Source organism: Vicia villosa, linkage group LG6, assembly GCF_029867415.1.
Source record: "Vicia villosa cultivar HV-30 ecotype Madison, WI linkage group LG6, Vvil1.0, whole genome shotgun sequence".
Taxonomy (NCBI): Eukaryota; Viridiplantae; Streptophyta; class Magnoliopsida; order Fabales; family Fabaceae; genus Vicia; species Vicia villosa.
The window spans coordinates 94300243-94317147 of NC_081185.1; the positions used below are offsets into that span (position 1 = coordinate 94300243).

Sequence of the window (16905 nt, forward strand, 5' to 3'; positions counted from 1 at the left end):
AATCCTATACCCGGATTCAAGTACACTTGAGATAGGAGTGGCATAGTCATGGCGACCTCTTTCACACATGTGGGAGATGAGTCAATATTAAGTTCACGCTTGAGTTAGGAATCCATAGCTATATGCACACCTTTCTCGAATGAGGGAGGTCTATGTATGTGCCTGTGGGTGCGCCGAAGCTAAAGGACCTTTAGTTACCTTTAACCCATCTTGGCCTTTAGGAAGTAGTGGGGGGACTACTATTGACAAATGTTGAGAATCTAGTCGCTACCCGATACTACAATTCAGATAGGTTCTTTCTCAAAGTATCATTGCATGATGCGAACGTATCATGTCCGATGGTGCTTTAGAAGGGCTGACAATTCTGAATAACACGGTAGAACCCGTTGCTGATATCATCCTTTCCTTAGAAGTACCTTTGGGGAAGGGTAGTTACCTAGTCAAACTCCATGCAAGCCTTTGAACCAAAGAACATTTGTGTGACTTGCTTGTGTGTGCTACTAACCCTTCTATTTCCTTGAAGGATTTGCTTGTAGGACATTTTCATCCTTATTACCTTTATGCTTTACTTAATGCGTTACATCTGCATGACATCATGACATCATGACATCATAACATTGCATGCCTACTAACCCTTTCAAGGATCTTAGGGATTTAGGGCGCACGATTTCAGGTACTCTTATCAAGGACTGAATCCCTATCAAGGGGCAAGAGGATTTATTTTCCTCTAGCCAGGTACTTTCAAATTCAGAAGTATCCTGAATCAGAGGCTATGACCCCCTGGATATGGTGAGCTTGATTCTTAAAGAAGGACGTTCAAAGACGAAAGTCATAATTCTTCAAACAAAGACGCGACCAAATCATTCTCTAAACGTGCTTACTATATTCCTTAAAGATCTTTAAAAACATTGCATCTGCATTCATAACATCGCATCACAGGTTTCTACCACAGGTTTCTCACCTCCTCGCTGTTTATTTCAGCATCATGAATCTCGAACAATCAGTTAAGGATCTCCAAGCTCAAAATGCTGAGTTCTAAGCCTTGATTCTGAATTTGGCCAAGGGGAAAGAAGAGCTGAAGACCATCCTTACCAAGAAGAAGAAGAAGAAGAAGGGAAAGAAGACTCTGGGGAAAAAGCTTAGACCGATCTTGCAACTCAGGGCAGCCGAAGTCTTTGAAGACAGTGACGATGACGAGCAAGATGATGATGCTAGTATCAAAACTGATGCAAAAAGTAACCATGATTCTGCCAAGCCCTCTGAAGAAGAAGAGGACTATTACCATGGGGATGAACATCCAGATGACAAATATAAGTTGTTGGAAGAACGTATGAAAGCCATGGAAATTCAGAAAGTACCCGGGCTAGACTTTGAAGAACTAGGACTCATCTCAGGGGTTATCATTCCCCCGAAATTCAAGACTCTGACCTTTGATAAGTATGATGAAGTATCTTGTCCTAAACTACACTTGAGGTCTTATGTAAGGAAGATTCAGCTTCATACAGATGATAAGAAACTTTGGATCCATTTCTTTCAAGAAAGCCTATCAGGAACACAACTGGAATGGTACTATCAATTCGGAGGTACCAATATTTATACTTGGGAATATTTGGCAACTGCTTTCTATATGCAATACCAATACAGTTCTGATCTAGCACCGACTCGCATGCAACTACAAGGCATGTCTATGGGGCCGAAAGAAAGTTTCAAGGAGTATGCTCAAAAGTGGAGAGACTGTTAGAACAAGATTTGTTCTGATCAATATTCTTATTTTTGATGATAACAAGGATATATAATACTATGCAATTTCCATTTCAGGAATTATACAAAGAGTATGCACAAAATCAGCGCAAGAGGCAACTGACTCAGAAGGTTCAGCATGCAACATCAGAACATGGTCTGGCAAGACATCAGAAGATGGTCAAGCAGAATCAGAACATGGGTCTATGGAAGCATCATAAGAACTTGAGATCAGAAGCAGAAGCACTGAAGTTCTCATGGTATCACGCTCAGAAGCACTTCAAGGTCAGAAGACAAGAAGTGCTCTGCACCAAGCTGTTTGACTCTGATGACATTCAAACGTTGTTTACACAAACATCAGATCAGAAGCAAGTACTAGACTGGCAGGCTACGCTGACTAACAAAAGGAACGTTAGAAGCTATTAAAGGCAACGCCAGTAGACACAGTGGAAACAAGGCTCGAGGTAGTTGACAAAAGAGTGAAACATTAAATGCAATGCTGTACGGAATACGCAAAGCATTAAATGCTCCCAACGGTCATCTTCTCAAACGCCTATAAATATGAAGTTCTGATGAGAAGCAAAGGTTAACGCACAACTGACAACACTTGCTCATTAAACTGAATCGCTGTCAAATTCAAAAGCTCTCAAACTTCATCTTCAAGCTTACTACATTGCTGTTGTAATATCTTAGTGAGATTTAAGCTTAAACTTTAAGAGAAATATCACAGTTGTGATTATAGCTTTTCAGAAGCATTGTAATACTCTTAGAATTTGTTTACATTAAGTTGTAAGAACTAGAGTGATCAGGTAGATCAGAATACTCTAGAAAAGTCTTAGAGGTTGTCTAAGCAGTTTGTTCCTAGAGTGATCAGGTTGTGATCAGGATACTCTAGAAGACTTAGCAGTTGGCTAAGTGGAAAAGCATTGTAATCAAGTGTGATTAGTGGATTAAATCCTCAGGTGAGGTAAATCACTCCAAGGGGGTGGACTGGAGTAGCTTAGTTAACAACGAACCAGGATAAAAATCATTGTGCAAATTGTTTTTATCTTACAAGTTTTAAAGCTACACTTATTCAAACCCCCCCCCCTTTCTAAGTGTTTTTCTATCCTTCAGAGACCTGGATGGAAGAGTTCAACCTCCCTTAGCTGACCGAGAGTTGGTAGATATGTTCATGAGTACACTGACTGGTCCTTTCTATAGTCATTTGCTGGGAAGTTCATCATCAGGATTCACTGAACTTATACTGACTGGGGAACATGTCGAGAGTGGCATCCGAAGTGGTAAGATTCAAGTGGCTCCATCCTCAGGTGCTACAAAGAAGCATTTCAATGGGAAGTCAGAGTCCATTGCTGTGTATGGGCAGAAAAGGAGAAACCATGACCAATCTATTGGGGCATTTCTGATCTCCACACCAGCGCCTCAACAAGGTCGTCAAAACAAACAAGACACACCCAGGCGTCTATTCACAAAGATCAATATGTCACTAGCTCAAGCCTTACAACATCTGCTAAAGGCAAATTTGGTTACCCTGAGCGATCCTCCTAAGAATCCTAACACCTCGGCTCCTAGCTACAAACCCAATGCGAGGTGCGCATATAATTCTAATAGTCCTGGACATGACACAGAGAATTGTCGGCTGTTGAAGAATAAGATCCAAGATATGATCGACGCAGGCGAAATTGAGTTCGACCTTCCTGCAACCCCTAACGTGATCACTACTCCCATGCCTAATCACAACAAGACTGCTGATGCTGTGGATGGCTAGAAGGATGTCTTTCGAATCATTAGATTTACTTTTATTTGCAAATTTTCTTTTATGTTTGTCTAAACATTCGACTTATGATAGACATTATCTATTTCAATAATCATCATTAGTGCATTGCATATGTTTGTCTTGAATAAATTACTTTGCTTTCACTCATTAAAATCGTGTCTTTACTTTTTATTTATGTTGTGATGTTCAACTCCTGCTAAGCTGTAAGTCATTTGAGGGAGGATGACGAAAACGATACTGCAACTTCATACAGTGTGCTTTTGAACAGACTATGCTGACGATGTACAGGCATTGTTTCAATTCCTACACAGTGGAGATATAAGGATGTTAATCCCTCGTCAACCCCTTTGAGCCTAAGGTGTAGGAGTTTTCTTTCACGTGCAAATTGAAACCCTTTAATCATAACCTGGGGCAGGGTAGTTACTCAGTTAACTCAATTATACTAACTATCGTTTACACAAATAATGATGGGTCCCCGCAACCATTAAGTCAGGCAGTCAAGATCCACCAGAAAGAAAAAAACTGTTAAGTCAAAACCTATGAAGGAGACTTATCGAAAATCGAAATATCCCGCTGACTGTAATCTCAAAATAAACAGTTCAGGCAAAAGTTAGGGACAACAAAGTCAAAAAGAGGTCACTACAAATCCTCGACAAAAGAAAACGTTATAAAAGAGGTCACTACAAATCCTCGACAAAAAAAAGTATTACAACAAATGATGATTGCCTGTCCAAATTAAACCTCTGATACTTTAACCATCATCGAACATCAATGTTACAACTTCAAGCTTTGTTAAAGGCTTAAACACAGAATTAACTGAGCATAGGATCGAAGAACATTACGAAGATTGGGATGGGTACAAATACACTTTGAGGCGTTATCATTTGTTTCTTAAACCGTGAACCAAGCCACTTTTCAACCTTTGAAAGTCCTAACTGAAGCATGGTTAGTTTGAAAGCATACTGTCACCAAAAGGGTATCTCGACTCCTTAAGATTTGCCATAAATACTGAGTTGATATTCTATTTTTACAAACATCACGTTTTTATAAACATCACGCTTTTACATCTCCTGTTTTAATGTTTTTCAAAAACTCAAGACAGACATATGCATTGCATCTCATGAATTCATTATTAAACATATTCTGCTACATAATTTCAAGTGTTAGCATCAGAAAGAATCTGCACAGGGTACAACTAATGATTAAAAGTCATCCCGACAGACGAAACTATCTCGGTAGCAACATCTCTTATAACTGACTCAGTTGATTAGAAGTCAATGAATACAAGGGGCATGACATGCTTCGACCAGTCAATCTGAGGCAATCAGGTCAAGATTCAGAGAATCACTCAGAAACGTCAAACAATCAGGGGTATGAACCCAAGTGGGTCTGAAGCTACTTTCCGATCAGTCAGGGGCATCATACTAAGTACTAGGGGCATGTCACCCGTAGTACGCATCTCATAAAGTCCTCGCGAGGCGAATCTCTTCAAATTCCCTATCAATAATCATTGGTGTTTTCCAATCAATACGAGTCCATGAATGGCAAGTACTATAATCGCTGGGGGAAACGTTCAAGACATCCATATCTTCCCACAAAGCCGGTTTCACAGGATCATATCCCCACAGAGTAATCATTAAGAAGATACCTTCAAATGTTCCCGTCCTAACAAAGACTCAATTCCTCAACGGAGTTTTACATCTTCGACAATGTCGATTCCCCGACTCTTTTCTCTTCTCCAAACAAGGTTATTCATCTCTCTTATCCCCAATCAGGCTACATCAAGATCAATCATCCAAATGCCTCTCATCCCTAAGCAGAAGCCAAAAATCCCCAGCTAAGTATCCTCGGGTTCTGTATTCTCCACAACAGTCAAGGATTTATTTTCCCCGCCAGACGCTGCTACAATTTTCTATCATTATTAACAAACATTTTGCATTCATACATCATACGCCTCATGGCACACACATAACACATATACGCCTCATGGCATATGCATACAATCTCATTCATTTCAAAAATAAACATTACAATACATGCATCACGACATTGCATAAAATTAATACAGCTTTTTCAGTCTATTCCTACAAACCAAATGAATAGTATCTTCTAGATATAGTGAAAAAATAATCAAGTCAACAATTTAATTCTGACGCTCATTCAAGACAGAGATTTAGTTCTGACACTTAATTTTGGATATCTTCCAAAGATAGTTTAGAGATAATCAAGACCAATATTTAATTATGATACTTAGTTCCGGGTATTCTCCAGAGATAGTTCAGAGATAATCAAGACAGAGATTTAATTCTGATACTTAGTTCCGGGTATTCTCAAGAGATAGTTCAGAAATGATCAAGACCAAGATTCTGATACTTAGTTTCGGGTATTCTCCAGAGATAGTTCAGAAATGATCAAAACCAAGATTCTGATACTTAGTTCCGGGTATTCTCCAGAGATAGTTCAGAGATAATCAAGACAGAGATTTAATTTTGATACTTATTTCCAGGTATTCTCCAAAGATAGTTCAGAGATTATCAAGACAACAATTTAGTTCTGATACTTAGTTTCGGGTGTTCTCCATGAATAGTTCAGAGATAATCAAGAGACTTAGATCTAATTCCATCATCACGAACGGTGTGGACACGATCAACCTTCCAAAGTCTAATTCAGTTACTACAAACGGTGCTGACACGACAAAAAGATCTAATTCAGTTACTGCGAACGGTGCTGACACGATCGACCTTCAAAGATCTAATTCTATCATCACGAACGGTGTAGACACGATCAACTTTTTCAAAGATCTAATTCTATCATCACGAACGGTGTAGACACGATCAACTTTTTCAAAGTCTAATTCAGTTACTACGAACGGTGCTGACACGACAAATTTCCAAAGATCTAATTCAGTTACTACGAATGGTGCTGACACGATCAACCTTCAAAGATCTAATTCTATCATCACGAATGGTGTAGACACGATCAACTTTTCCAAAAGTCTAATTCAGTTACTACGAACGGTGCTGACACGACTAACATTCAACAACTACTTCCCAACACTTCAAGTTCAGATATAGTCTAACGCACGATCCATTCTGACTTTCAAAACATATCAAGACAGGTGGCATCTTAAAGCCCAGTTCATGTCCCCAACATCCGGATAGCATCTCTAAGCCCATCCCCCGATGGTATAAATTTCTGCGTATTCAAGTGTTCAATCCTCTTCCACCTTCAGATACCGACTAACATACAAACCACTCTACATCTTCAGGTTTAAAAAGATTGAACAGGGGCAGCTGTCATACCCCAAAATTTTCCCATCCAATTTCTCCTTTCAAGCTCATACCAAAGTTCAAGGCTCAAAGACACACTCTCCTAAACAATGGCTCAATGAATTAGGGTTTCAAATTCTCTAAGGAAAATCAATGGTTCAAGGTCTCCAATGGATTTCATATGGCTCAGGATGTTTCAAACTATCTTTATGGCAAAGTACAAGCTTTAATTCCAAGGATTGCCCAGTCAATTGCTCATAAAGTCAACAGTCGACTAGTTTGACCTAAAAGTCAACTGTGGTCAGAGTACAGTCAAAAATCCTGATTTTTACTCAACATCCTTATTTTTAAGTATCATTCATCATTTGATCAAGGATTGATCATGATTCATCAAGAAAAGTTCAGAAATCAACAAAATCCAAAGTTTCTAAATTAGGGTTTTCAAGGAGAAAGTCAACCTAACTTTGACCAGCCATAACTTTCACATGGAACATCAGATTCACCATACTTCTATTTGTGTTCAGTTACGTTGACCTGCATGAGCTTTGGGTCGACCTAATGACAGTTGAGTTAAGTTCTTGTGGATTTTCTTTAGTTTAGGTCGACCTAGTTACTTGGTTGGGTCGACCTAAATGGGACAGAGGTGAATCTTGTTTATTTGCTTCAGTTTGAGTCAACCTAAGGGATGTATGGGTCGACCTAAAATGTCTTGCATGCCCAAAATCTTGTCTCTCTTTCAGTCATTCACTTGAGACTCGACATTTGTCCACTTGTGATGTTTGCCATGAATCAAAAACTTCTTGGTGAGTGTAGGCTTGTACTTACATACTCCCCCTTTTTGATGATGGCAAACATTGGTTGAATGACGTAGGTTCCCCCATACTTGAATGCGTAAGATCCCGCGTACTTGAATACGTAAGCTCCCCCGTACTTGAATGTGTATGCTCCCCCTTACTCATACTCTCAACTACTCCCCCTTTGACAACATCAAAAGATAGACGTAAAGAAGGTAATAGAGGAAAAGAAACGCACAGAATAATCTTAACAAGATAATATATTACATATCATAATAGTAGATAAATAGAAGATCTAAGCATTTTAAGATTACAAACCAAGCTGAAGTTCAGTTAATAAAAGATGCATAAATAGGATAGAATATGATATGAAATGATATGAACTAATGTGATGCAATGTTCTCTAACGTCTGCCTCGCCTTCCTCTTCCTCTTTGGAAACCTTGAGGTCTATCCTCTTCAACTTGCTCAAGTAGGTCAAGGACGGATCTGTTGAGAATGCTGAAGCTTTGACTCAGACTAGCATGCCTGTTAGTTGTTGTTTCCTCAAAGCGGTTCTGTCTTTCAGTGAGGTTTGAGGCAAAGGTCTCAAAATCACTTTTACGCTCTTGAGCCAAGCGATGAAGATTTTCATACTAAAGTTGATGTTCATTGTAGCGATCTTGTTGAACTTGCTGCATGTTCTGAAACTAGAGTTGTTGAGCTTCAAAGTTTTATTGTTGAAGAAGTTGCATGTTCTCTAGCATAGAAATGATGTTGGATTGATCCGGCTGTGGTGGAGCTGTGTATCCCCAAGGAATTTCCTCTTCGTGAGGAGGTACATATTGCCAATTTGAGTCTCCATCATGAGGAACATCTTCCATGGTGTGATCATCATCAATAGGCATGTCAAGATCATGTTCTTCCTCTTCACTTCCTCCAAGATGACCAAATTCAGCAGGATCATCATAGTTGTAGATAATTTTTCCAGTACCTTTTTGGATGAGGTAGTATGCTTGCCTATTTGGATCCTAGTGATAGCCCATGAGAGTCAAAGTTGTTTGAGAGAACTCTTGAGGGTGTCTGATCCTGATGTAAGTCAGTCCATCAATTTTCATACCAAAGTGGTTCACAATTGTCTGAATGATCGATCCATAACATAGAGCAGTAGTTTTCTGCTTGACCTCACAGAACTTGGTGGCTAGAAAGTTAGGCCAGTGCACACGAGTTCTATTTTGTAGTAAGTACATCAACACAATCTCATTTCGTTCAACTCTAGAGTATCCGCCCGATCGTGGTCGAATGATTCTGGAGATGATCCAATTTAATAGCCTAGGATTTCTCTTTAGGTGCCCTGCTGTGATTGTTTCATTTGGTTTATCAAGAACAAAAGGGTCCTTGAGAATTGATCTCATGTAGGCCAAGTGATCATAGTTTGCCGGAACATCGCCATCTTCTATACAAAGTTCATCACCCACAAGGGTAAGGCCAAAAATGCTGGCCCAAACCTTTTTATCAACAAAGTGTGAGCGTGACCCCATCTCAAACCGGAAATAACAACCTTCACCCTTTTGTAACCCGGCATAGAAAGCCCGAACAGTATCTTCACTATATGGAGTGTCACATTCCAACCGTGGATGGATATTTTGATGCTTACTAAGACTAGTAATTTCATAAACATTCATACGGTCGGCTACCTTAGGGTTATAGACATATTGCTTAATAATTTTCCGTTTCATCTTCCATTTTTCAAATTCTGCCTTACAATCGGGATGAACGAGAGCGAGAGCACTTACCGGTCGAGATGAAGATCCGGACGCAATTTCTTTCCCTTTTCTGGACTTTGGAGCCATTGTTGGAGATGAATTGTGTGAAAGTGATGAGGTTTGGAAAGATTTGAGCTTGGAGACTTAGGGTTTTTCGTAGAGAGAATGTTTGAGATGGAACAAGAATGAAAATGAATGAATAAATGTGAAGTAATATGGGCCGGGTCGACCTAAAATCCAATTTTGGGAATTTATGTCGCAGTAGGTCGACCTAATTATAGTCTGCGTCGACCTAATAGAAGCAGTGGCTGGGGTTTTTCAAAGGATACAGAATAGGTCGACCTAAAGCAGGTCTAGGTCGACGTAACTGAGAGTGTTTTTGTTATTTATGAAATATGCTTCAGTAGGTCGACTCCAGGACATAGGAGGTCGACTCAAAAATGCTTCATATGCTTGAAATGCAGTGGAATGACTTATGAATGTAAAATGTATACTTGTTCTACCATGTGTATGCCCAAACATGATATATTATGATTAATGATGAGCAATATATATATGTAAATGAGAGATATGGAGAAGCATATATGAAGTCATTATAAACATGTCAATTGATAGCATATCATATAATCAATAATATTTTTGGAAGTGAACAACAAACATGTTACCGCTTTCTCAATTTTCAGATATCTTGTCATCATGATGTAAGGTGAAGTATATTTCTCTTGTCAATGTAGCACGATCTTTGATTGATTGCGTACTACCTTCACACTAAGAGAGATGTTAGCTTGAGCATAATCAATAGATAGAGTTAAAATAATTATATAAAAAAACCATATTTAGCTTAAATTAGAGATATCCAATATTCCTAATTCTCTGCGACTGTTGAAGAACGGCTCGATTGCAAGAGGTTTGGTTAAGATATCAGCTAGTTGCTTCTTGCTCTCTACATGTTCAAATATAACTTCCACTTTTTCTACATGATCTCTTAGGAAGTGAGCCTTATTTCGATATGCTTGGTTCGTGAGTGTAAAACAGGATTCTTGCTTAAGTTTATGGCGCTTGTGTTGTCACACATGATAGGTATTCGATCAAGCTTAATGCCAAAGTCAATAAGATGCTGCTTGAGCCACAATATCTGAGCACATCAACTTCCGGCAGCTACATATTCTGCCTCAGCTGTAGATAACGCGACTGAAACTTGTTTCTTGTTGTGCCAACTGATTAATGAATTTGAAAATAGATGACATGTGCCACTGGTGCTCTTTCTGTCAGATTTGCATCCAGCAAATTCGGAGTCGGAGAATCCCACTAAGTAGCATTCATTTCCCTTAGGATACCATAGACCATATGTAGTAGTTCCACGGAGATATCGTATAATTCTTTTTACGGCTTTTAGGTGTGATTCCTTTGGGCAGGATTGATATCTTGCACACATACATACGCTAAACATAATGTCCGGTCTTGAAGCCGTGAGATATAATAACGAGCCTATCATGCCTCGGTATAGTTTCAAATTAACTTCTTTACTGTTTTCATCCTTGTCTAGGTTGCTGTTAGTTGCCATAGGTGTGTCAATCTCCTTTGCCTCACTCATTCCGAATCTATTTAACAATTCTATGCAATATTTGGTTTGACTCACAAAAGTTCCATGACTGAGCTGCTTTATTTGTAGACCAAGGAAGAAGTTCAATTCTCCCATGAGGCTCATCTCAAATTCACTCTACATTAGCTTAGAAAATTCTTCCTCTTGGTTGTACCCTTGAGCCACTATTCTATCTTTGTTTCTAGTAATAACTCTGTTTTCATCAAGTTTGTTACGGAAAACCCATCTAGTGCCGATTACTTGATGTTCTCCCGGATGAGGGACAAGGTCCCAAACATCATTCTGTTTAAACTGGTTTAATTCTTCTTGCATGGCCATTAGCCAATGCTCATCAAGTAATGCGTCCTTTGCGTTTTTCGGCTCAACTTGTGAAACAAAAGCAAAATGATGACAACAGTTACTTATCTTGGAGCTCGTTGTAACGCCCTTTGAGATATCACCTAATATATTGTCGATTGGATGATCTTTTACGTTTGTCCAGGCTTTAGGAAGCTTTTCGTTGTTTGAGATGCTTTCTTTTTCGACATTATCATGAGCTTCATCTTTCTCTTCCTTAGCATCTTCTTTTTCAATAATTTCACTTTCTTCTTCCTTTTCTTTGACAATGTCTTCAGTAGATGGGCCTGCACTATCAAAAGATATACCTTTCTCGACACATTTTGAGTAAGATTCATCAAAGGACACATGAACTGACTCTTCAACTATAAGTAGCCTTTTGTTGTAAATCCTATATGCTTTACTAGATTGAGAGTAACCAAGAAATATGCCTTCGTCTGCTTTTAGCATATAAATGTAGTTTACTCATGTGTCATTAAACACAATGTCTCTTTTCTTAATATGTTCAATTGTGCAACCAGGATTTTTGAAAGATACTTTGAGATCTTTGTCGCACAGTTTACTAATACTTAAGATATTATGTTTAAGACCTTCTACTAGTAAAAACATCAGATATTGTTTTGGTAGATGGGTTACCTACACTTCCTTTACCAAGTATAGTTCCCCGATTGTTGTATTCATAGGTGACATACTGCTTCTTCTTTGCATGAAGCTCAACAAAAAGTGATATGTCTCCTGTTATGTGTCTTGAACATCCGCTATCAAGGAACCACAACCTTTCGGCAATGTCAAGACACTTTTCCTGCAAAATTAATTTAGAGTGGAAGGTCCTCAATCTTCATTGGGTCCTTGGTAGTGAGTACATAAATTGTTGCACGTAGGCAACCATTGAAATACTCCTTTAGGAACTAAAAACCTCCAAAATTTTCATTTTTCAATGGTGTGTCCCTTTTGCAAAAATAGTGACAAGTGATGTGATGAGAATATGCTGTTTTGCTAGTTGATACTTTTGGTACAAAAGTGTATTTACTATATAAACGAGTATACGATCTTTTGAACTTATTAGGATCAACCGCAAAAGTCACTTTTGGTTGTAGAGCCTTATCTAATTTGGCCTTTAGATCTTTTACTTCTTTTTGCCAAATGTGACATGTCTCACAACCAAACCATGATGGAGGGTCTTCCTCAATATCATTCTTTTGAATATCTAGCATAGATTGTTTTAAAGCTTCCATATCCTTTTCGGTCTTCTCAACTTTCGATTCAAGATATGAAAAAAATTCTTATTTGAGGCCAAAAGTTTGAAAGCTTCAATTGCATCTCTATGTAGTTCTTCAAAAGCTAATTCTAATTGAGCATGAGATACATTATCTACAAGTTCAGGTTTAAGATGACTTACACGTTTCTTTTTCTTGTGTTGATGAGTCGTAAGACATAAGTTTGCCGATTCTTCTTCATCGTTTGATGAGTCTTCACTTGAAGAATCAGTTGCCCATGCTATATAAGCTCTTCTAGGCTTGTTATGACTTTTACTTTGATTCTTGTCTTTCTCCTTCTTGAGATATGGAAAATCCGGTTTGTAAGACCATATTTGCCGCAATTGAAACAAGGACCTTTGGATTTTCATTTATTGTTATCCTCTTGTTTGGACTTGTCGAATTGCTTCCTATAATTAATCAAGCTTTTGCCGGAGTGTTTTGCTCCATTTTTCTTTATGTACTTGTTGTATCTTTGCACGAACAGTCTCATTTCCTCATCATTCAAATCTTCCTCATCACTAGTATCACTATCCTCTTGCTCTCGCTTTGAGGTCATGGAGCTTGAAGCCTTTAGAGCTATTGACTTATTCTCTACCTCTTTCTCCATATTCTTATCTTTCTTTACCTTTTTCTCATGCATGTCAAGGCATTTAAGATGTTGCTCATGTTCTTTAAGTTTACCAAAGAGAGTGGTGTTGTCTAAGGTATTTAGATCATTTGCTTCCTTTATGGCTGTAACCTTGGGTTTCCATTCCCTGGTTAAACATCTTAAAATTTTGTTAGTAGCATTTGCATTGGAAACAGGTCTATCAAGAGAATTTAAACGATTTATAAGATGTACGAATCTCTTTTGCATATTTTCGATGGATTCACCACTTTCCATATGAAAGAGTTCGAACTCTTGAGTTAACGTATTGATCCTAGCTAGTTTGACATCATCTGTGGCCTCATGAGCAACTTGCAATGTGTCCCACATAGCTTTGGCAGATTTACAATGGGAAACGCGATAGTATTCATCAACTCCTAGAGCTGAGATAAGAATGTTTCTCGCCTTCCAATCGTATCCATATTTCTTTTCATTTTCAGCATTCTAACTATTTTCTGGATTAGGAACAACAGCACCAGCCGCGGTGGTCATGGTGATCTGAAAAGGACCAGTAACGATGGCTGTCCAAATGTTCCTATCAATGGAGTTGATATGAACGCACATACAATCCTTCCAATAGCCGTAGTATTCTCCGTTGAAAACTAGAGCTCTATTGTAAGCACCTTTAGGTCTCGAAGCCATTTTTCCAATAAGTGTTTCACGTAGCACGGAATAAACCAGAGCCCTTGATGCCACTTGTTTGACGCTAGGCTATAGGATCTAGAGGGGGTGAATAGATGCCTCAGAGTTTTTCAGATTTTTCTTAAACTTTGGCGAAAGCGTTTCGGGATCGACTCGCGTCTATTTCGAACCATTATTGAAAGAATCAGATATGTGTTTAAACCACGAAATTGTTATGAAGTGAAGATGAAAACAAACTTAGAGAATCAACAGGTTTCGCTTAAATCGTTTAAAGTGTTTGCTTGAGTAAACTTGTCTACATTGACTTGATTTTAATAGAAGCAATATATCAAACACTTGGTAATAATGTCCAAATTGATTATAAGTCAAAGTGTGGTGACTTGTGAGGTTTATGCAGAATCTTATCACACAAGTTTAACACTTGAAACTTTGATCAATTTGCAATTATAACCAGAAATGAAAAACTGCATAAACGAAAAAATAAAAGTAATAAGAACACGATATTTGTTCAGGCAGTTCGTCTATCGTCCTCGCTACGAGTACATTTGTCCCCAATTCCAAACAGGAATTGGGATGTCTTTCATTATGATTAAAAGTAGTTTATACAAAGAAGATAACAAAGCAATAAGGATAAACCGAATATGTTGATCCTTTGAATCTTCTTCCCCTTGATCTTGAGCCAAATAAAGTATCTTCCAAGAGCTTCACTTTGATTCCCTTTCTGCAGTGTTGTGAATTGCTTGAACCCTTGTTCTTCTATCTTTACACTCAGCTGAATCATTGATGAAGTCTCTTGATAAAAACCCCCAAAATTCACCAATCTTGGAGGACAAAATCTGCAGATATTATTTACCAAAAACCCCACAAATCTTCACCCACTATGAACCTTCAATTCCATTCCATGGACGTTATCGATCTTGATCACAAACCCTCACCACAAGAATTGTTATGTGTTATTGTGTTGGAGTAGGGAAGAAGAAAGAAGATGAGAAGCCTTTGTGTATCTTTCAGTTGTTGGTGTTCAAAATGAATAATTAACATAAAATGATATAAATAGGTGCAGCACACCAAAAGCAACTGAGGCGCATCATTTTGGAAGATTTTGAGGTAATAGGTCAACCTACCTTATTGATTGGGTCGACCTAAATGGAGCATATTCACCATACTTCTGTTTGTGTTCAGTTACGTCGACCTGCATGAGCTTTGGGTCGACCTAATGACAGTTGAATTGAGTTCTTGTGGATTTTCTTCAGTTTAGGTCAACCTAGTTACTTGGTTGGGTCGACCTAAATGGGACAGAGGTGAATCTTGTTTATTTGCTTCAGTTTGAGTCAACCTAAGGGATGTATGGGTCGACCTAAAATGTATTGCATGCCCAAAATCTTGTCTTTCTTTCAGTCATTCACTTGAGACTCGACATTTGTCCACTTATGATGTTTGCCATGTCCACTTGTGATGTTTGCCATGAATCGAAAACTTCTTGGTGAGTGTAGGCTTGTACTTAGTGTCATACCCCAATTTTTGACCCTAAGATCATACATCAATTGCATCAAATCATTAATCAAAAGCACCATTGTGAAGCTCTATCTCTTGATGTTGTGATTATCTCTGAAGGGAATTATTGAGCATTTCTAGTTTTTTATTTGTTTAAAACTAACCAAAATCCAAAAATATGTATTTTGTCTCTTTTGTTTATATTTTATAGGTAAAAGATCGGGCAAAAATCAAAACAGTGCAAGAAAACAATTTTTGAAAATTTGAAGGTGGAAATCGATTTACACATATGGGAAATCGATTTCCTGTGCGCAAAATTCAAAAAAATAAGGATGGAGCATGACATCATTTTGGCACCTATTTTTCTTTGATCATTTTTGTCATTTTACCAATTTTCCACCTCACCAAAATTAATTCCCTTCATTAAACCCATTTTAGTCTCATTTTACCATTTAAACACCAATTAAACAAAAATTAATTACCAAATTCAAAAAGACCAAATTTCCACTACTCTTGCTCTCATCCTATAAATAGAGGTCTCTACTCTCTCATTTCTCAAGCTTGGAAAGCCAACAAACCCCTTGCAATTTCTCTCCTCATCCCTACCAAATTCACCAAAGCTCTTTGTTCTTTCATAAAGTTTGTGAGTCACACCTTGAACCTCACAAACTTTGAGCTAAACCACCATTCATTTCACTCTTTTTTCTTCTATTGTTGAGAGATCAAGATTTGTGTTGGTGATTATTGAAGTGGATCTAAGTTTTGTTCAAGATTTGGTAATTTTCTTCATCCTTTTTCATCTATCATAATGTGATTCTTTTGTGTTGTGTGTGATGCATCTTTGATGCTATATTGGTCCTATTTGATGGTGAATTGGTGGAAAATTCGTGCTCCAATGGATATGTGATCATAAGGTGTTTGTATGTTTGTCTAAATCAAGTTTTACAATTCATAATGTTGTTTTTTTGAAAATTGTGCGCGGGAAATCAATTTCCTACAGAGGGAAATCGATTTCCACTCTATTTTCTGCGCCAGATTTGAACTCTGCACTCAGGAAATCGATTTCCTATAGAGGTAAATCGATTTCCAGTGAGGCAAAATGCTTTTTTTGCCTTTTTTATGCTTGTTTTGGCTTTCTTCTTCCTCCACTTCATTAATATCATTGGATCTAGGATGTTGATAAGTTTGAAATGACCAAATCCATAATATTAGATGAATGATATTAATAATAGTGTGAGTTGATTATCTTTTATGAATTTTATTCTTCTTATCCTTCTTTTTTCTTTTGAACGATGAAAGTCTTAACACCTTGAGAATTCTATGGAATCTTGGTAAAGACTAGATCACTACCTTTTTTCTTTTCGTGCGGTATTGCTTTCGGAGAGTGATCTACATATCGCTTCTCTCGCATGCATTAGCACATAAAGTTTTGACCGGCCTCGTTGTAGGGTGAATTCTACATAAATCACTTAGCGATCTGCTTAACATAGCGCAATATTTCGTGTCCCGAATCAAAAAAGATCAAACATGGAAGAGAATTGTATGCGGTTGATTTAAGACTTATGGAGGTTTATCGTGTAGTCGCTATGATTTTATCAAGC

General features: G+C 38.0%; 1 protein-coding gene across 1 annotated transcript in view; it reads right to left on the minus strand.

Moving 5' to 3' along the window:
- Positions 1-13612: 13612 nt before the first annotated feature.
- The window catches only part of LOC131614161 (uncharacterized), a 73002-nt gene continuing 69709 nt past the window's right edge, over positions 13613-16905 (minus strand). Inside the window, exon 5 of the mRNA XM_058885787.1 lies at positions 13613-13666. Coding sequence (XP_058741770.1) covers positions 13613-13666 — 54 coding nt within the window. The remainder of the gene's footprint in view (positions 13667-16905) is intronic.